This window comes from Drosophila arizonae, chromosome 3 (genome assembly GCF_054131065.1).
Source record: "Drosophila arizonae isolate 15081-1271.41 chromosome 3, UAZ_ARI_1.0, whole genome shotgun sequence".
NCBI classification, from domain to species: domain Eukaryota; kingdom Metazoa; phylum Arthropoda; class Insecta; order Diptera; family Drosophilidae; genus Drosophila; species Drosophila arizonae.
The window spans coordinates 15,013,342-15,032,879 of NC_142923.1; the positions used below are offsets into that span (position 1 = coordinate 15,013,342).

At 39.4% G+C, this 19,538-nt stretch overlaps 2 protein-coding genes across 9 annotated transcripts; one reads left to right on the plus strand and one right to left on the minus strand.

The window, feature by feature from the left end:
• Positions 1-5: 5 nt before the first annotated feature.
• On the minus strand, positions 6-11,101 carry LOC108611430 (ras-related and estrogen-regulated growth inhibitor). Of its 8 annotated transcripts, none has more exons than XM_089466287.1 (8): positions 3,262-4,891; positions 2,514-2,942; positions 1,496-2,389; positions 1,201-1,443; positions 989-1,125; positions 768-926; positions 559-711; positions 6-498 (listed from the first exon to the last, which is right to left on the minus strand). In XM_089466287.1, exons 4-8 carry the CDS (start codon positions 1,307-1,309, stop codon positions 67-69), a joined length of 990 nt encoding a protein of 329 aa, XP_089322413.1. In that variant the 5' UTR covers positions 1,310-1,443; positions 1,496-2,389; positions 2,514-2,942; positions 3,262-4,891; the 3' UTR covers positions 6-66. The 8 variants fall into 8 exon arrangements, with proteins under 8 accessions (XP_089322413.1, XP_089322410.1, XP_089322416.1 ...); XM_089466284.1 differs by having other exon boundaries at positions 3,029-4,891; XM_089466290.1 differs by lacking the exons at positions 1,496-2,389; positions 2,514-2,942; positions 3,262-4,891 and adding exons at positions 4,924-5,035; positions 10,382-11,101.
• A 3,565-nt stretch (positions 11,102-14,666) lies between these two features.
• On the plus strand, positions 14,667-19,328 carry pyx (transient receptor potential channel pyrexia). The gene is made up of 8 exons (XM_018001328.2): positions 14,667-15,129; positions 15,228-15,468; positions 15,527-15,782; positions 15,844-16,133; positions 16,189-16,533; positions 16,601-17,178; positions 17,996-18,149; positions 18,240-19,328. The coding sequence occupies exons 1-8, from the start codon at positions 15,103-15,105 to the stop codon at positions 19,232-19,234; spliced, it is 2,886 nt and encodes a 961-aa protein (XP_017856817.1). The 5' UTR covers positions 14,667-15,102; the 3' UTR covers positions 19,235-19,328.
• The last annotated feature ends 210 nt before the right edge of the window (positions 19,329-19,538 follow it).

The window sequence follows — 19,538 nt, forward strand, 5'->3', positions numbered from 1 at the left end:
GCATATTATATTCAACATTTGGCTATAGATATATTTGGCGCAACATTTGGACTAACTAAGTGAGTTTCAGTAGCTGGCATTGCTGCCTCTCGTCGAGATGCTCATGCGACGCTCGACGCGATTTGTGTGCGGCATTAGGCAGCCGGGCGGCGGGTAGCGCCAGCGTCGGGGCCTCGACAGCAGGGTGCCATCGGTAGAGGCGCGATTCCGGAACGGTGCATCGATATTGCTGTGTGAGCTGTCCAGACTGTTGCTGGCTATGTCGTCGGTGGATTCGGTGTGATCGGCGCTGTTCTCCTCTTGGCAGGCGCTGCCAATGACCAGGAACGAGCGTCGGGCCACGCCCAGCGGCGTCGCATCGTAGAAGGAGCAGGAGCCGGAATCGGGCGTCAGATTGCCGTCGGCCTCATGCGCCACATCGCTGGTGGAACGTTTGAGCTTTGGAAATTTACTAAATACACGCCAGAAGCGGAACACATCGCGGAATACGTTTTGCACCTGAACAGTTGGAAGTGAAACATAACTGAATGCTAACGAATGGAAATCTATTGAACGCACCTGATCGATGCTCTCTCTCACAGAAATCTCATGGAAACAGGCGCAGGAGAGCTCACGGAAGCGACGTTGTCCCTCCTCCAGACTGACCATTCGATCGCCAGTCTGATCTGTCTTGTTGCCCACCAGTATGACTGGGATGTCCAAGGCGTATTCCTGCAACGGCAAATAGATAGAGACACCCAGATAGAGACAGCCAATGGCTCGCTCACCTTGCTGGCGGAGCCCAGTTTGCGTCGTCGCTTGTTGTAGTTGATGAGGAACTTGAGGCGGCTGCACTCATCGAAGGAGCACTTGTCTGTGATGGAGTAAACGAGAATGAATGCATCGGCCCAGCGTATATTCGACTCCAGGGTGACGCCGTCCAGTTCCTGCAGGATTGGAAGTATCCTTCAGATGATTCTATTGAGAATGTTAGAGTGACAGCACTCACATGCAGCTGCCCGGTGGCATCCAGTATGTCAAACTGTACCGACTCCTTGTCCAGCGTTGTCTGGCAGGTATAGATTTTCTCCAAATTCGGATCGTATTCGCCAATGAAGCGACGCGTTATAAAACGCACGACCATCGCTGCAAATGGAAATGGAAGAGCCGTGAGCCCAGTGTGTTTGAGGGCAGCGAGGCGAGGAAGCACACTCCACCTACCCGTCTTACCAACCCCACTCTGGCCGAGCACCATAACCTTCAGTGTCTTCTGTTTGTTGGTATGCAGACCCAGTTTGACCAGCGACGACTTCGGCGAGGTAGCATTCATTTTGCTGGGCTGGCAAGCAGCACGCACAGTACGTCAGCAGAAGAGCCGTCCCAGAGTCAGCTCGACAAGTCCTGGAGCTCAGGCTAAGACAATGACGTCTGCTCCAGATGATTGAAGTAACCTTTTTGACTGCCCTGCGAATGAGACAATATAAATGGGGTCTATTAGGCAACACTTAATATTTACGATCCGCCTACTACGAAATTGTCTATAAAACTATGTTAGATTATATCAAATTGTAAAAATTTAATTAGTAATTTTTGTAATTTTTAGGTATAATATTGTATACAAGATTTTAATAAAAAATAAAAAATAAAAAAATTAAATTAAAATAAATCATCAATAAAAAAATTCACTTGTTATCCTACATAAACTCAGATTAGGATATTATAAAATATTAAAACATTTTATATATTAAATACTAGCTGGCCCGGCAAACGTTGCATTGCCCTCTATATTATTTCTAGGTAAAAAATTGTTGAAAGCTATGTTGTTCAGGCTGGGATACACTGATAAATTTATTAATCGGATTTTCATTCAAGCACCTTGTTGTAAACGACATTCTTCGTTTTTTGGTCGGGTGCAAGAACAAATAATGCGGATCGTTTGCCAACACGTGAGCATGCCACGTACAATTGACCATGAGAAAAACACGCATTTTCTAGATTGAGGCCACAAATAGTCAATGATTGGCCCTGTGACTTGTTGATCGTCATGGCGAAGGCAAGACGAAGCGGGAATTGAATTCGTTTAAATTCAAAGGGCATATCTGTTGAGCTCATCGGAATCCTAGGAATAAGAACTTCCTCATCTTTAAATTTTCCTTTGAGTATCAACGCGTGAATCACATTGCTCATCAGTTTTCTTATCACCAAACGCGTTCCATTGCACAGTTTTGGTTGGTTTAAATTTCTAAGCATGCAAATCATGGAGAATTGCTCTTTTCATAGCTGTGTTCATTTCTTGACGCCGGTCAAGTTGTTCTTCCATATTGCCCATGAAGTATATTTGCAAGAATTTTTGCTGTGCATCTTCAATAGGTTGCAATGATCCAATGCGATGGCAAATCTGGCCTTGAATCTTTAAATTCAAAGCCATAGTTATAGTTATATTTACAAACACTATTTACAGAAATCTAACAAACTACATTATTCAAAATTTTTTTTTGGCAGTCATAGAAAATAAAATTTTTAACGTAAATTACCTTAAATATCCGTCTCCAATATTTTCCGCCCCAAATTATGTCATTTGGAAACAGGCATTGTATTTTTGAGTGTTCGCTAGAAAATGTCGTGATTCTAGTGTTTCGCCATAAAGCAGGGAACGCAATGGCTATGGTGACCGCTAATGGCAATGTCACTTTACCACTAAGGCAGCACAAACCGGGCGTTTCACCAGCAAACTTCAATGCGCCACAATGCTAGCAAACAACGTCCATTGGACCAATGCAAACTAAACGATTCAAGCTGTAATCAATGGTGCAATCATATCGAAACGCTGCTCGATTCAAATCAATCCTTGAACCATTTCTTATTGCCATTTCACTATTCGCTATTCCGTTGCCTAATTGCATTATGGGTCCGCCGGGAAAGATTACATCTTCTAGGACGCGGCATTTTTATTAATAGTAATACTGCCCTCGCACAAAACCATATAAAACAATCGAGAAATATAAATATAAATAATTTACACAAATTTATGTTTGAGACAAACAAATACCTGAACTTTCGAGATATTTAGCTTTTGTAAAAGTCCAAAAATACAATTTTTAATAATTAACTTTTTTTTTTTTAATTTCGAATTTTGAATTTTGAATTTTTTATTTATTTTTGATTGTTAGGTTTTAATCTTTGATTTTTTTTTTAATTTTTGCAGATTTTTGATTTGAAATATTTATAAAGTTTAAAAGTCCGAAAATATAAAAAGCCAAAAATACACTTTTTAATAATTACCTTTTTTTTTTTTTAATTTCGATTTTTTAATTTTTTATTTATTTTTTGAACAGTCAGGTTTTAATCTTTTGATTTTTTGCAGATTTTTGATTTGAAATATTTTTCCTTTTGATTTGAAAATTTTTTTTTTTTTTTTTTTTTTTTTTTGAATAGTCAGGTCTGCTCGAGGTCAGGAGACCTTAGACTGACTGACTACATTTGTTTATTTACTTCTACACTATTGTCAAAACTGTCACTGTTACCAAGCCTACTGGGTATAAAAAAAATTTGAACATTTGGGGAAAAAACCGCGTTTTTCAAGTATTCGGCAAATTTTTTCAGTATTTTTAAGACCCTATACTAAACTCGTTCCGGAGACAAATCCAACAAATCAAAAACCATGAAAATTGGTTCAGCCCAAATCAAGTTATAAGCAGTCTTCACTTTTACACAACTTTCTTTTATATATATAGATTAACTTCATTATTTTGTATGTCTCATTTCAAGCCTGCCGCTTTTACAGGGTATTTATTCGCTTGGCTATGCCCAACTGTGTTTTGCATCTTTCTTGCCTTTATCGTATAGTTTGGCTGGCCGTTATCCATGTGCCAGCTGTCCCACCTAAGCCAGACGAGACCTGCCCGCATTTTTGGCCCAGTTCCAAACATTATTGCATACTTTTCAACAACGGCAACGGCAGCAGCAGCAGGAGGCAGCAAATATTTTATACTATACGCCAAGGGGCACTACAATGGACGTCTGCGTGGGTGTGAGTATATGTTTATAGCTCCCTCTGTTTTGTCTACATGTGTGCATGTCTGTGTGTGTGTGTGTGTGTGTGTGTGTGTGTTTGCCTCTGATAAGGTCAACAATGCCAGCAACAACTATGAAACATTTATTGGACACTTTTTGCGTCGTCGGCGTCATCGTCCAGGGCCAGAGCTCCTGCCAGGGACATGGCCACAGACTTATTCATCATCATCATCGGTATTGTCATCATCATTATGATGATAATCGCTCCACGCCCCAACAATTATCAGCAGATTACTTGGAAGCAATACACTTGAAAATGAATACAGTAAAATATCAATTAACACTTGAGCTAAGCTCTCCTCCGTTTCCACGGCATTAGGACCAAGTGCATGTGGACACTCGTCTGATGCGAGCAGTCGACCGACTGCTGTTTGCCCAGCCAGCCAGCCAGCCATGTAAACAATAGAATTCGCTAGCTGACTACAACGAAACGAGGCCGAAACTCGAATTCCCTAACGCCACGCGCCCTGATGGATGATTCCCACCGGATGTCGAGTGCGTGATTAAGAGATTAGGCTAATTATTTGCTGTCTAGGTAAACACATATTTTGTGCATAAACACGGATATTATCATTATTATTTATAAGTGTTGAGACATGCCATTCATTTTTAATATCTTACCAACACAATTGAAAATAATAATATAATAATATCCTATCCATCCAATTATAAATAATAATATAATAAGACCAACCCTCTTGTTATATGCAGCAGAACTTTATTCCGTAATTAGTATAATTTTTGGTATATAAACTTAAGGTCATAGAGAAATGTTGTTGACTTAAAGACTTTGCTTCAAGTGAATTGAGTAGTTCGTGGAAAATCCTTATATTACTATAGTAATTGTACGGATATTAAGTGGCCACATACCAGATTCAAAGTGGATGTATTTTGAAGTATGCCCTAACTGTTAAGTGGTTATTAGTAGTAGTACTCTTCCGTGTTTGTCAAAATTCCTCCTCAAGTCAAAATTTATTCTATCCTGAAACGTTTAGTTGGAAGGAATGTTATAAAATTTTAAAGGGAATTAAATCACAATAAATAAATAGCTTATAAGTTAATCATAAGATAATCTTCATGCTATGGATAACAAAAATTTTACTTGAGAACTTCTTGGATTCTTCAGTTTTAATTAAAAATATTTAAAGTTCCACAGCTGCTTCCGCATACTCGAGTAGAGAGTATTATAATTGCTTCCACTCATGCCCCACACACAGCGGTGTTCGTGTTGCTACATTGCGTATAAGTCTACATCACACACACACCGATACACTTTGTGTGTGTGTGTAAATATGTAAACAAAAGTATTAATGTCTGCTGTGCTGATAAATATTCATCAGGAGAGCCCGCCAGCGTCAGTCGAGCAGCAGCCACATGCATGCTGATTATGGCCCGGCTAGTTGAGTACGAGTAGACGGTGCCAGAGGCGACTAGACTTTACCTTTTGCGACTTAAAAGACAGCTGCGTAGATTTTAATTAGTTGGATTTGAAGCTCAAACAAACGCAAAGCGAAAGCCGCCATGGAAACACACAGAGTAGCGCGCGTGTCTAATGGACCAATACCGATGGCTGGCAACATGGCGTATACGCAACGCATCGAGTGGCTCTCGTTCTCTACCTTTCTGGAAGGCGCAGTTGGCAGTGCATTAAATTACTGTTACTGTTGCCATGACTTTAAAGTAACCTAAGAAGTTTGCCTCCACTGACCAGGCAAACAACCAACCGGCCAAGTAGCCAAAAGCCCATTAGGACCGTCTGTGCGTCGTCTGCAATGTGGATGTGAAAAGCGCGTTTGTTTTGATTTCAATTTAATTACGGCGATAGCTTTTCTTCAGGACCCAAACAGTAAACATACGCTTTTTCTCACGATGCCCCCAAAGTGGTTGAGTGGTTGAGTGTCGAACAGGTGGTGCAGTCGAGCAAGGTGTAAACAACGGCAGCAGCAGCAGCAGCAGCAGCAGCAGCAGTAGCAGCTTTTATTCACACTAATGAGTTCTAGGAAGCATTATCTAACATCTCTAAGCATTAGGGGTACTCAAGTGTACAGTAATAATAAATATGTTGACATCAATACAATAATAATAATTATTATTATTATTATTATTATTATACAATATTTATAATCATCGGCATTTACTTGCAGCACCCATTGGTAATATTAAATATTTTGGTTTAATGCTTTTTGCCTCGTGAATACCCCTAGAGATTGCTGGCAACACCTTGGCAAGCGAGCAGTTGTTCAGAGTCACCGTCAATGGGACCTTGGCATAGACATTGAATTGGAAAACTTGTCTCCCTGCTGTCTCTTTTGAAGGGATGGCACAGTGGATGGGTCTGTGTAATAATTTACGATGCTATCTGGCATTGGGTTGTTGACCTGCTTATGTTTATGAAAACATATTGCGTGCTAGCTGAAAGTTGAGCTTAGATTGGGTTGCGTCTCGTTGCCTAGCACGTGGCATGCCACTCAAATTCCATTGAAAACAAATCAACCTAACCACTGACCAATAACAAAAATATCAATAGCCAAAACAAGTGCACCGCCAGAGCGGCAATGGCGCTGGATTGGTTTGGGTTCGGTGGGCTTCGCTGGGTTGGGTTGTCATAGTACCAAAGCAATTCCGTTTCCCGCTTTCTCACTAAGGTCATGGGAAGCGCGGCAGTTGCGGCGCAACTCTCGCACAACTTGTTGATGACTGGTTGGAGTTGCCGCCCACTCAACCCACCGACAGCACCCACAGGTACCCACCCACCCACAGCCCCCTCTGCTCGACAAGCGCATTTGTGCTTGTCATTTCAGTTCATTACCAGCTATCGACAATCGACCACTGAGTTAACATTAACAACGAGCGTGCTCAGCCTTGGGCCTCATTGCCAGACCACAAGCTACCCTCTAAAAGTACCCACTACATATGCTGTATAAAATCTACGAAGTTAAATACATATAAGTATGAGCATATATGTTAGAAGATACCCTACTGATTTCACTGTTGCAATCCCCAAAATATTTCTTATATGCCCGTTCAGTCATTCCGTTGCCATTTACAGGGTATATCAGCTGCTCTGCACACAGCTGTTGCCATTGACGGCCGCACTTGTTGTTGGCCCTGAAATTGAAAATGCGAAATTGTTAGACTCAGCGTCGCGCCGAAGAGCTGGCGGTCAGCCTCCCGCATCCGCGCCCCACCCAAAACCCTTCTCCACTCAAGCATTTGTTTTGTCGCGCATTTCCATGTGGGAACGAAAAACCTTGAATTGAGTATTAGCCAAAATATACAACAACAATTGAATTTGAATACGGATGCCGAGCGCATAAATACAATCAAAGCCGCATGTCTGCAGAAGCATTGGTTGAATTTTATGATACACTTTAAGCAGGGCCAGTAAGAGTACAAATATTAGATATGATATTATATGATATTATATATGATATTACTTCGACGGAGATTGTATATACTATATACATATATTAAATATTATATATAAAATGCTTTCTATTTATCAATGCATATTTTAAGCCATTAGAGCTGGTAATAATTTTTGTATTATTATTTAGAGACTAGTATGAAAAACTAATTTTCAGTTTTTTTCCTAGATTTTTGAAAAGAAAAAAAATATTTTTTTTTTTTTTTTCAAATAGAAAAGACCTTACACCTCGCTAACATTGAGCACAATTAGAGGAAACGTTAGCTAATTATTTTATTTCTAAATATTTTATAAATTCAAATTACAAAAAAAAAAAAAAAGTAAAAATAAAAACTGTTGATTTATTTTCAATATATTTCTATACAATATTATATACAATCATACAATAATTATTTATTTATTTTTTGGTTTTGTATTTAAATCGATTAATATTTTGAAAAAAAAAAATAAACAAACGACTCGATATATACAAAAATATTAATATATTAAATTAGAATTTTTTAAATCATTTCATTTTCTAGTACATTCGATTTGCAATATTCAAAGCAACTCCAAGTTGAAGAGTACCCGAGACCCTGTTAAATATGTCTTATAAACACAAGTCAAGCATCATAAATGCCATTTGGGGCTGACAGTTATGAACAGCCAAGACAGTGGCAATACCAATGGGGATAGCTGGTGTGCCGCCCACCTATAGCGGGAGTGAGTGATAAGCGATGCTTAACTAAAAATAACTGCAAACGGAGCGAAAGAAAAACTCATATTCATGGTCAGTGACGAGTGTTGGGGAACAATATGCGGAATACGATACGAAAGCCACAAGTACAAACAATATAAACACACAGACACGCACACACACACACACACATGTACACCCATGTTAAGTATATATGTGAGTACTGCTAAGCTACTGGAAATGGTTTAGTGGGTTAGGTGTTTTGTTTTGTTGCTTACAGCGTAAAATAGCACGTGCTTAAACCCTGAGGCGGCTCGAGTCTAATAATATGAAAAGGTAAATAAAATTAATGCTAAATGGCTTCATTTGAGACTTCTGTGCACTTGCCTTTTGAGCAGTACGAAAAGAGTCTATTGAATAATTGATATAAAAATCCTGATTATCGAATATGGAGAATATATTAAGGAATGTCAATCATAGCGACTCATTATCATAACAATTCCCCATGAGCACTCATCATCGTGCATAAAGGAGCCTCACTAAATGCTCACATATTGATTTCGAGCTCTCATTTCGTTTATATCCTCAGGGCTCTTATGGCCATGGCCCAGCATTTAAATACTTTCGTCTGCTATGAATGGCCATAAGCGAGCGTCAACCTCATTCATATGCTGAAACTGAATCAATATCTGTGTATACTTGTTTGCACCATAAAATAACATTGTATTCCATTGATCCGTTGCACATAATTGTATGCTTGGGCATTTTTGTTTTGATGCGCCGTCATACAGGTCGTATGCGCTATTTACTTTGAATATCAATAACACTTGTAGCTGGCGATGCGTTTACGATCGCAACACTCAATCTCAATGAACAATGAATTATGATACGGCGATTGTCATCCAGCTCCTGACCAAATCCCGATGACAACATCTGCGGTTGCCGGGCAATAAAAACGTAAGCGCTTTTGTGTGCCGCTGTTGCGGGGATCTGCGGATTGTTGTCATTAACTAGTAAGTAGCTTTATAGCTGTGGGTCGATGTCTGGCCTGTTTGCAATTTGCCCCATTATATTGGCGTGTAGCAAACAAACCAAGCACGCACACACACACACGAACACAAACACACGCAGCTACATTGACCGCTAAGCTGTGCAACATATTCGCTTTTCTTCATTTCTTTTTGTTTTTTTTTTTTTTTTTTTTTTTTTTTTTTTTTTTTGCTCTGGCCTTGCTGCCAAATTTAAAAGCAAATCTAACAAATCAAATCAACGAATGTTCGCGGCGTAGACATCAACTATTTTGCTCAATTTCATATGTTTCTAATATTTTTCAAAGTCAAAGTCGCAAATCATACCGGAAAGACACGCAACTATCGTTTAGCTAATTAAAGTGACTAACAAGAGCATTTATATGCTAGATAAATTATAGAATATATGCTCTCTATATAAAAGCACAAATACTCTCTACAAAAAACAAATTAAATTAAATAACAATAATGAAAAAAAAAAAAATATTTTTTACAACCAATTTTTCTTTTAATGAGCTCAATTAATTTTTATTAAAAGATGAAAGCTAAATAGTTTTCTAAGCGAACTGCGGTTCGGCTTGTAATCGTTCCAACATATGCTGAATACCTGTTTAAAAACTATTTTACCACAGAAATTATGAGAGGGCACAAACATATCTGGTTAAATGATGTGCACGGCAGCAACCACAAGTCGAGGTCATTTGCTCTTAACATATAAACAGCAGCGCAGCCAGGGGCGTTTCGAAATTGGGAAATATTTATAAAAATATTTACAGAAAAGTTCACACTGTTAATTGTTAAAAAATTACATTAACGAATTTTCAAATTATATTCAAAATATGATATAAAAGAACAGCCCTCTCAAGTTAATATTTATGACGTCACTGAGGAGAGAAACTTTTATTTGTTTACAAGTTTATTCAAATTATTTCTGAAATTATATGTGAAACAAAATTCACTCTAGCAGGCCCCCACAAATTGATAGCGACGACGCCACTGTATCGAATTTTAATTGTTTACAAATTTAATCCAATAATTTTAAAATTATATTTTGTTTATTTATCTCAAGAGTGTATTATTGTGCCACTTTTTGTATACACCTATATGTATATATTATTTTTATTTTTTTTTATTTTTATTTTTTCTATTTATAAATTTTCATTTTTTTGGAGCTAAAAAATAACTAAGTATACGCACCGTATAATTGCAACAGGAAATTATTTATTTGTTGTGCACAGACTCGAAATTGTGTTTCCGTTAACAAATTTAATTTTTATTTTTTATTAATTTTATTTATGTGATTTATGCGTCCTTTGATTGAGGAACCTTCGCGCTTAAGTTCCTGTCGCGTATTAAGCCACAGGCACACAACAATTATGCTTTTATATTCACATGTTTAAACTGCCCCAAGTCAAGCAGTTGTCGTAGCCGTAGCCGTTGCCGATGCCGTTTGACGATGCCGATGCCTGCTTATTGCGCCGCGGACCAAGAGGCCATTGTAAAACGATAATGAAAATCCGCAACAGGCCGACAACAATAGCAACAGCAACAAAAACAACAACAAGAGCAATAAAGAAAACACAAAAACAGAATCCAAACCGCGCGGCGACTGCGCGACGTTGTCAACTAACGCGCGTTTGGACAGCTGTAAAGTAGGGGGCACGCTCCCCTTTGGCCCCTCACGCAGTTGTAAAATGCAAAAGAGCTTCGACACGGAAGTGCACAACACGCCCACAACAATGCGTCAAGCAACACACACGCACACAAGAAATTGTTGTATTTTTATTTTTTTTATTTTTTCCTTTCTTTTTCGCTAAAACGGGAGTTTGACGGCGACGCGTCGAAGCGTCCGTTGCGCTGGCGTTGAAACAGGCGAATAAACAGCGCCAGCAGCAACAAAAACAAACTCAACCAATGCCGGCAGCAACAGCAACAGTAGCAACAGCAACAGCAGAAGCAGAAGCTCCAACAGCAGCAACAGTTAGCATCGAATTGCTTGTAGAGATGCAAGAATTTTCGACTTTATTTACAAATCATAAATAAATATAAAAATATATATATTTAAACAAAAGCGAAAATATTTTTCTTTATTTATTATTTAACTACATTAACAACAAGCCATTAAATACAACTGCAGTTAAAATTTAGCGTTAAACCCGCTAAACGCTGCGCATCTTCAATTGGTTAGCAGCATGTTAAGTGTACGTTGAGCTGTTAACATAGCCATGTTAAGCGTTTGGTAAGCTTAACAGCACCTGTTACACGTACATTTGACGGCGTGTGAAGCTAAATTGCAATATGCATGCAAATAAAATATTTAAAAAATAGATTTTATATTGAAAAAAAAAAAAAATGGAAGTAAAGAGCAAGAAACAAATTCATATATTATCTCGCTCTCGGTTTGACCACTGCGGGAGTTGTTTTTCGCCGACTGACCTTCTGCTCAAAGTTTGGGGCCACACGTGCTCTTTATTATATTTTGGGCAAAACGCAAACATTGTCTATGGCAGCGTTGATACGTATGTATATGACTAATGTTAGTCCAAACACAGACTCTAGCACAAATTACATACACGTGCACCGGCACAGTCAGAGGCAGAAGCATTGGCAGACGCACGCGCACGTACAATGTAAATAGCTACGCACACACCGAACATATAGAAGGGCAACCTGTTGACATCGGCAGGTGGCCTGTTTTTACGATACCCTTATTAAGGATATTTCTGTTACATAGGTGCATATTGGCCTTAAAGCCTATAACAAATATAGGTTATTGTTGGGTGACATAAGTTTGTTCGATTTCAAATATAATAATTTAATAAAATTACAAAAATAAAATAAAATAAAAATCTATATAAACATTAAATTGTCTTCTCTCAACATAAGTTTAACTGCCTTATAGGGCATTCATTTTTCGACGTGTCGTACATGTCTTCTATATCATTTAATTTTTTTTCTTCTTTTTTTGCGCTTGGCCATTCACTGGGCACTTGGGCTACTGCATAGGATATGTGTGTGTTTAATACTTAAGTATATGTACATATTTGTATCTTGTATCTTACTGTTAGAGCAGGAGAGACCCGACCTTAATTATGTATAATAGATAACTTAAAGCATCAACAAGAAGCAAGCAAGAAGTGCCTGAAGCTGAAGCAAAAGACTTAATTCAAGTATAGTAATCAAAATAAGCCAAAAAAATATATATAAATATAAGATAATTATATATTATAAATTAATTAAATGTAGATGCTAATTATTTATTTTAAATAGTGTTCGAATTAATCTATTATTTTAATATATTTAATGCATTTGAGTGTTAAAATATTTTTTAAATTAACTAAACTAATATCCGAAAGAAGATGTATTTATTATATATTCTTTAATCAATTAAATATTTATATTTTTGTGTTATATAAAAATTGTATTTAAATTATAAAAATAATATCTACTCAATTAAATGCCAGCATATATTTTTAATATCTTTTTTTCAGCTATTATTCTTAGCAACAATAATAGTTTCAATAAACAACAATTATTACATTTTAAATAAATACAATATCAATAATTGAATTCGTATTTAATATAAGAGAAACTTCTGCAAGTACAGAATTTTTAAGGGTACTCAAAGAAATATATGAATTATCTGATATATATTTAAATAATATATTAAATATACAGTATATAAATTTCTATTTAAGCTATTTACTACTCAATTGAAAGGGTATATGACACTAGTAACTGTTACGTAAAGTGTTTTTAATCAGCTGTGGGCGTCAGATTTCGCTCACTAATTGCTTCAGACAAGCGCCTGTGCAGCTGAGTCTCAATTGGCAACAGGTTGGGGAATGCCACTAGCTTCGGGTCTGGGTGAGCATTAATTTTGGCAGGCGCTGCGTGTGTGCATTCATTACGGTTGACTGCCCCAGGCAGTTGGGGTCGCCGGCTCGCGCCCTACCCCACGCAACCCCATCTAAACTGTTGACAGTCCAAGCCTGCGTCAGTCGCCTGTGCGTTCTTACCTTTAACCCTCGCAGGTTAAATGCTATCGTCGTCATAGCTGCTGTCACTTTGCATTCATGTTGTTTACGCATCGGCAATAGCCAAAAGGTGTGCACACTCTCCCCCTTGCCCTAATGTCCCCATTTTCCGTGCTCCCCCTATATGTATATGAACAACTTTTCATCTATTTTATGGCTTAAGCAACTAATTTGCAAAATTGAGAGCAAACTTTGGACTACACAAACGTATGCGACCTGTTCGCATTTCATAGAGAAATATTAGTCCGTTAATTTATTAATCATGTACACAATTTCCGTTGTAGTTTCCGCCAGGCCCTTAAGAATAAATGATAGACTTAGATCAAAGTCAAGGTTGCCGTCAGTCACTTTAAACATAACGTTTGCTAATTAAGCCTTCAGCTTGGGGCGTGTTTGCTAGATATTATATATTCAACAACGGAGTTGAGAGAAATTTAATTAAATAAATATGAATTTGTTTTTAGCCAAAACTGATTTTTATGGACTTTAGTTATTGATGATTCATAGTTTTAAATTAAATTAAATAATATTATTTATCAAATACGCTTATTCTGTTGTTTAGAAACAGTTTAAAGAAAGTGTTATTTTATATAAAATATTTCTATTCAATTACATTCCATTTTGCCACCTAAGCAATTGTTTTGTCTCTCTCTCTCTCTCTCTCTCTCACACACAGAAGATGAGTTTAGCATTCGCTTCTTTAAAGCTTTTATAAGCTTTTTCATGCAAATAAAGAGCAATTGCATTTTATCTCTGTAAAGAGAGTGAAAAAGCTCAAACGATCTCGTTATGAATTAAGAGTTGCTTTTGGGAAACAATAGGGGATGCCTTATTCTTTAATGGAGCATATTATGAGTAATAGATGATAATTGAAAATGAAGATAAGATTACACTTATTGGCAAATATTTATACTTCATCGATATAAAACACATAGTTGCCCATCGACATAGACAATACACCGAAAAAAACAGACAGAGAAAGGAAAGGTTAAATATATAGAATGATATAAATGAGAACGAAAAAAGAGTATAAGGCATTTATCTTCATTCAGACAAGTATTTAGTTCTGGTTATCTGTATAGTAAACTTGTCAAAAGAATATTCTATAGACATCCATGATCCTTAATAGCTTAAATATTAAGCCAACTATTAAAGTCTTCAGTAAATTCTTTGAACTTTACACAAATATACCTAGATATACAGTCTACAATCTCAGCGATCGCTGGCGAAGGTATAAGATAAAAAAATATATATGTTATTTTATCAGAAGCTTCTATATACATACAAACATATAACTTCAATCGCAAACATGTCCAACTTCATTATACCCATTTCTGGGATCAATTACAGGGTATGCAATACCAAAAATATATATACATATGTACATATATATTCTGGGGCAATTTTCGCTTAAGCATTTCGATCTCACAGTCAGTACACATTAGCACCTCGTCGAGCACGGAACGCGAATAACGGTAGACGGGCTAGAAAAACTCAGCGGCAAGTGGAAAGCAACGGGATCGAGATAGAGAGATCGGCGCAGAGGCGGAGGCGTTATAATTTGCACGTACTGCAGACTGCGTGTGTGTCGGTTTGAAAAACAATTCAATATTTTGGAGATTTCCAAATAAACAAACCACACACAGCAGAGAGACAGCGAGAAAGAGAGAGAGAGAGAGAGAGACAGAAAGACGAGCCACGCCACTTGGCAGGCCAAAAGAAGCTGCCTCTAGTCTGCTGTCGGCAAGCAGATCAAAAGATTAATTGGAAAATTGCATGAATGAATTGTCGAACGGCTGATGTTAATGCTGTAGCCAGATTGCTTATGGTCAACCAATTAGTTTATTTTGTAGGCCAGCAAAGTGTAAACACATCAACAGAATGGAGAATGTGCGCTTCTCCATCATCGTAAGTGCCCCCGCCCCCGTCCCCAACCAGCCCACCCACCCAACCATTCTCGGCCAGTCTCTCTCGGTATGCAACGTTTGGTTTATTTGTTTTGGCAGGAAAACGATCTGAAATGGCAATCGGAGAGTGACGCGGCCGAGATGCAGATGCTCTTTGATAAGCGCAGCATTTCGAGCGAGGCCAACAGCGACGCCGTCTTCAGCAACGAGGCGCACGAGATTTTCACACGTCAGCAGCAGAGCCAGGTGCTGTGGCAGACCCAAGAGGTCGAGGAGACGCTCTGCGCGGTACCCAATGGTCGGCAGATCTTGGACCTGGTCAAATCGGGCTGTTTTCTAGGTGCGCAGCCACTGAAGATCGCTGGACAATAATTGAATTAACTGTTCTTGCTTTGCAGAGCTAATGATCGAGCCGAACGACTGCAACCTGGCGCTCATCTGCTGTGCTCTCTACGGCTCCGTTGAGAACATTATTTACCTGCTCACCCACTACGATGCCGATCCAAATACCTCCGATAGCCGCGGCCGCACTCCCCTGCACTTTGCCTGCTGTCGCGCCAATGCGCCCATAGCCAAAGTATTGCTCGATCGAGGCGCCGATCCGAATCGCTGGGAGAACAAGAAGGAGGTGACGCCGCTGCACTGCGCTGCCAGGTGAAGATAGACTTGCATTTATTTATTATTATAATTATTTATTATTTATATATAAATTCAGTTCGAAGAGCGTTGAGTGCCTGCTGCTGTTGCTCCGGCGTAAGGCGAACATCAATATTGGCATCAACAGACGATCGGCTCTGCATTATGCCATTGACGGGGATGCGGTCGATTGTGTGGAGATTCTGTTGAAGTATGGCGCCGATCCGAATACACCGCAGGTGTACACAGAGACGCCGCTGCATACGGCCTGCGCCTCCGGATTCACCAAGTGCGTGCAGCTGCTGCTGAATCACAATGCCGATGTGCGTTCCCAATTCGGGGAAGGCAAAGTGACGGCATTACATTTGGGTGAGCTTCGCCTCCATAACGCGTTCAATTTGAAGACTACAATGTTTTTTGCAAGCGGCCGAGAACGACTATGCGGAATGTGTGCGTCTGCTTCTGGAGCATGGGGCCGATGTCAACTGTCGCAATGCCAGCCAGCAGACGCCACTGCATCTGGCCTGCCTCTCGCAGTCGATCAGCAGCGTTGAGATTCTGCTGAAATATGGCGCCAATGTGAATGCCGTTTATCGGGACGGACGGACCGCTCTGCATGCGGCCATCGTGAAGCAGTCACGGTGCCTGGACTGCTGCAATGCGCTGCTGAAGGCCGGCGCCGATGTCAACAAAGCGGACGATTATGGCTATACGCCGCTGCACCTGGCCGCACTGAACGAGTTCAGCAGCTGCGTCTACATCTTCATAGGCGAGTGAAGCGGGCTGTGGGAGACGGCTCGCAGCTCTACTAACTTGTGTGATATGTATAATTGCAGAGCATGGCGCAGATCTAACGGCCCGCACGGGCGGACATACCTCGGCGCTGACGTTCATTGTGCGTCGCTGTCCGGAGATTATACCAAAGCTGATGCACAAGCTGGACAACTCGATCAAGGTGAACGATCATGAGATTGGCGACGTGGACTGCCAGATCAAGTTGGACTTTCAACTGCTGGTGCCCAGCTCATCGACAGAGAAGGGCGAGGCGGAGCTGATGCTCAGCCTCATCGAAGTGGGCCAGAAGCGCATTCTAATGCATCCGCTCTGCGAAACGTTTCTGTTCCTCAAGTGGCGTCGCATTCGCAAATTCTTTCTGATGAGCCTCGCCTATCACACCTGCTTCGTGCTGCTCTTCACGCTCTACGTGATCGGCGTCTATGTGCGCAGCTGCAAGGAGGGCGAGACCTGCCAGGCACCCGGCTATGTGTCCACCGTTGGCTACTTTGTGATCGTCCTGAATGTCATGCTGCTCGGCAAGGAGGTCTTTCAGATGGCCCACGGCCTGCACGGCTATGCCAAGTACTGGGAGAACTGGCTACAATGGACCATTGTCTTTGGTGTACTCCTATGCGTGGTATGTTCTACTGAAATTTAAATTACATTCTCTTTGCTGTCAAGTTGTTCACGAAATCAGTGAAGAAAATATCATCAAGCTTAGATATTTATAAATTAAACTTGATGATTGATATTTGCCATCTGCTCGCATACAGTCAGGGGAATATTCGAAGTATTTTGTAATCAATTCAAGAGATATTTAGGGGTCATAACAAAACTGTGATTCGAATTTGTATATAAATATTATTTGTGCTCATTTTAAAAATATTTGCAGACGCATAAAATCATAAATATAATTATATAATTTATATATATATTTTTATATGGATATTTATATTTAATTTTTGTTGCATATTTGATAGATATTTAAATATATTTAATTGCATATTATTTAAATATAATTAGCTCTTAGACTTGTTAGATTAAGCTCATTCCCATAATATATTCTATATATACATGTATATATATATATATATATATATATATATATATATATATATTTTTTTTTTTTTTAAATAATTTTAAATTATAGATCTATTGCTCAAAATATTGTATAGACAAAAATAATTTTTGTTCAAATATTTTCATTTCTTAAAATCAACAAAATCAACAATCTTCTTAAAATCAACAATAAAAAAATTTTTTTTTTTTAAATATTCATGAGAGTTTCTTCGATAATATTAGATTATTATCTAATATTATATTAATAACAATTTAATTATTTTTCAATAATATTTTATCCCGCACTAAAATCAAATAATGTATATATATTGAAGATCACTTTCAACATAAATTTTATATTAAATGTTTATCAAAATACAATTCTCTATTTGCAGACACCAGAAATTTTATGGACTGGTGATCTATTGACGGTGCCCATGTGGCAGCACCATGTGGCAGCTGTGGTCATTCTGTTGGTCTGGCTGGAGCTGATGATGCTGGTCGGAAGATTTCCCATATTTGGCGTCTATGTGCAAATGTTTACTAAGGGTACGTCGAGACGTTCTTCAATAATAATTGAAATACAACTTAAATTGAAATTCCAATATAAATAAATATATTTTATATTTTGTCTCTCAGTGGCTGTTAACTTTGGCAAATTCCTGATGGCCTACATCTGTTTGCTGATTGCATTTGGCTTGAGTTTCGCGGTGCTCTTCAACGATTATCCGGCATTCGAGAATATAACATGGTCGTTCCTTAAGTCGTTCACCATGATGTCCGGGGAGCTGGAGTTTGAGGATATATTCTATGGCGATTATGCGGTGAAGTTTCCCGTTACTTCACACATCATCTTCCTGGCCTTTGTGCTGCTGGTAACAGTGATATTGACCAATCTGATGCTGGGCCTGGCCGTTAGCGACATACAGGGTCTGCAAGTGTCCGCCACGCTGGATCGGCTGGTGCGTCAGGCGGAGCTGATATCCCGTCTGGAGAGCCTGTTCTTCTCCAGGCTGCTGCGCAATGCACCCCTCGTGGAGTACTGCAGGCGCAAAGCTCTGCTTCGCACATCGCGCGACCGACTCCAGTTCACGGTGCGTCCCAACGATCCGCGCGATCGCTCCCAGCTGCCCGAAGACATCAAGCTGAACGTCTACAAGCTGGTTGCGGAGCGGCGTGATCGCAACATGAGCACGCGCAGGCGACAGTTCGAGAAAAACTATCACATGTTCAGTCACAGTCTGCGCCAGCGACAGCAGAACGTCAACTGTGACGAGTCGAAGGCCCCCCCACAGCGCGCCCAACAACTGGAGTCTCCCCACGCGCCCGTGCAAACCCAATACTTTCAAATGAACGAGCTCTTACGTCCGCGCTCTGCCACAAATGTGCCGCAGCAGCTGCGCAAGGAGCACGAACTGAAGTGCCAACAGGCCGACGAGTGGCGCATAGAGCTGCAGTTGATCAAAGAGCAGTTGGCCCAGCTCACAGCCAAGTTTGAAAAGTTCTCAGAGAATGCACTGCGCAAGCTCAACTACAGCGCCAACGAGCTGTGCCGCATGAGGCAGCAGCAGCAGCAGCAATCGGCGTCCTCTTCAACAGCAACGACTGAGACATTGCGCCATCACCATCGTTGAGACAATTACGTGTATGATATATCATTAAAAATTATATATTTTTAAATGTAAATTTAAAAAATAAAAATAAATGAATATTTTTTCAATTGATTTATATATGAAAGTTGCGTCAGTGGTTCTTGTGGTTCTAGATCTGGGTTTTTTGATCCTTGTCTTTATATAAATACATTTAAAACAAACCCATTTTATCTTGATTTCCCATTTTCATTGAGTTCAAAGTATAAAAATTACATAATTTCATAATTCTTTACAGGAATATTTATATCCAAGTTGAGGACTACGCTCTGCAATAGAGGGAGACTGA

Excerpts from the sequence above, each read along its gene's own strand:
- LOC108611430 (XM_089466291.1), bottom strand. The coding sequence starts at position 1,309 with ATGAATGCTACCTCGCCGAAGTCGTCGCTGGTCAAACTGGGTCTGCAT. Across the intron at positions 927-988 it reads ATGCCACCGGGCAGCTGCAT|GAACTGGACGGCGTCACCCT; the intron begins GTGAGTGCTGTC and ends CCAATCCTGCAG. Across the intron at positions 499-558 it reads TGAGAGAGAGCATCGATCAG|GTGCAAAACGTATTCCGCGA; the intron begins GTGCGTTCAATA and ends CCAACTGTTCAG.
- pyx (XM_018001328.2), top strand. The coding sequence starts at position 15,103 with ATGGAGAATGTGCGCTTCTCCATCATC. Across the intron at positions 15,469-15,526 it reads CAAATCGGGCTGTTTTCTAG|AGCTAATGATCGAGCCGAAC; the intron begins GTGCGCAGCCAC and ends CTTGCTTTGCAG. Across the intron at positions 18,150-18,239 it reads TGTGCAAATGTTTACTAAGG|TGGCTGTTAACTTTGGCAAA; the intron begins GTACGTCGAGAC and ends TTTGTCTCTCAG.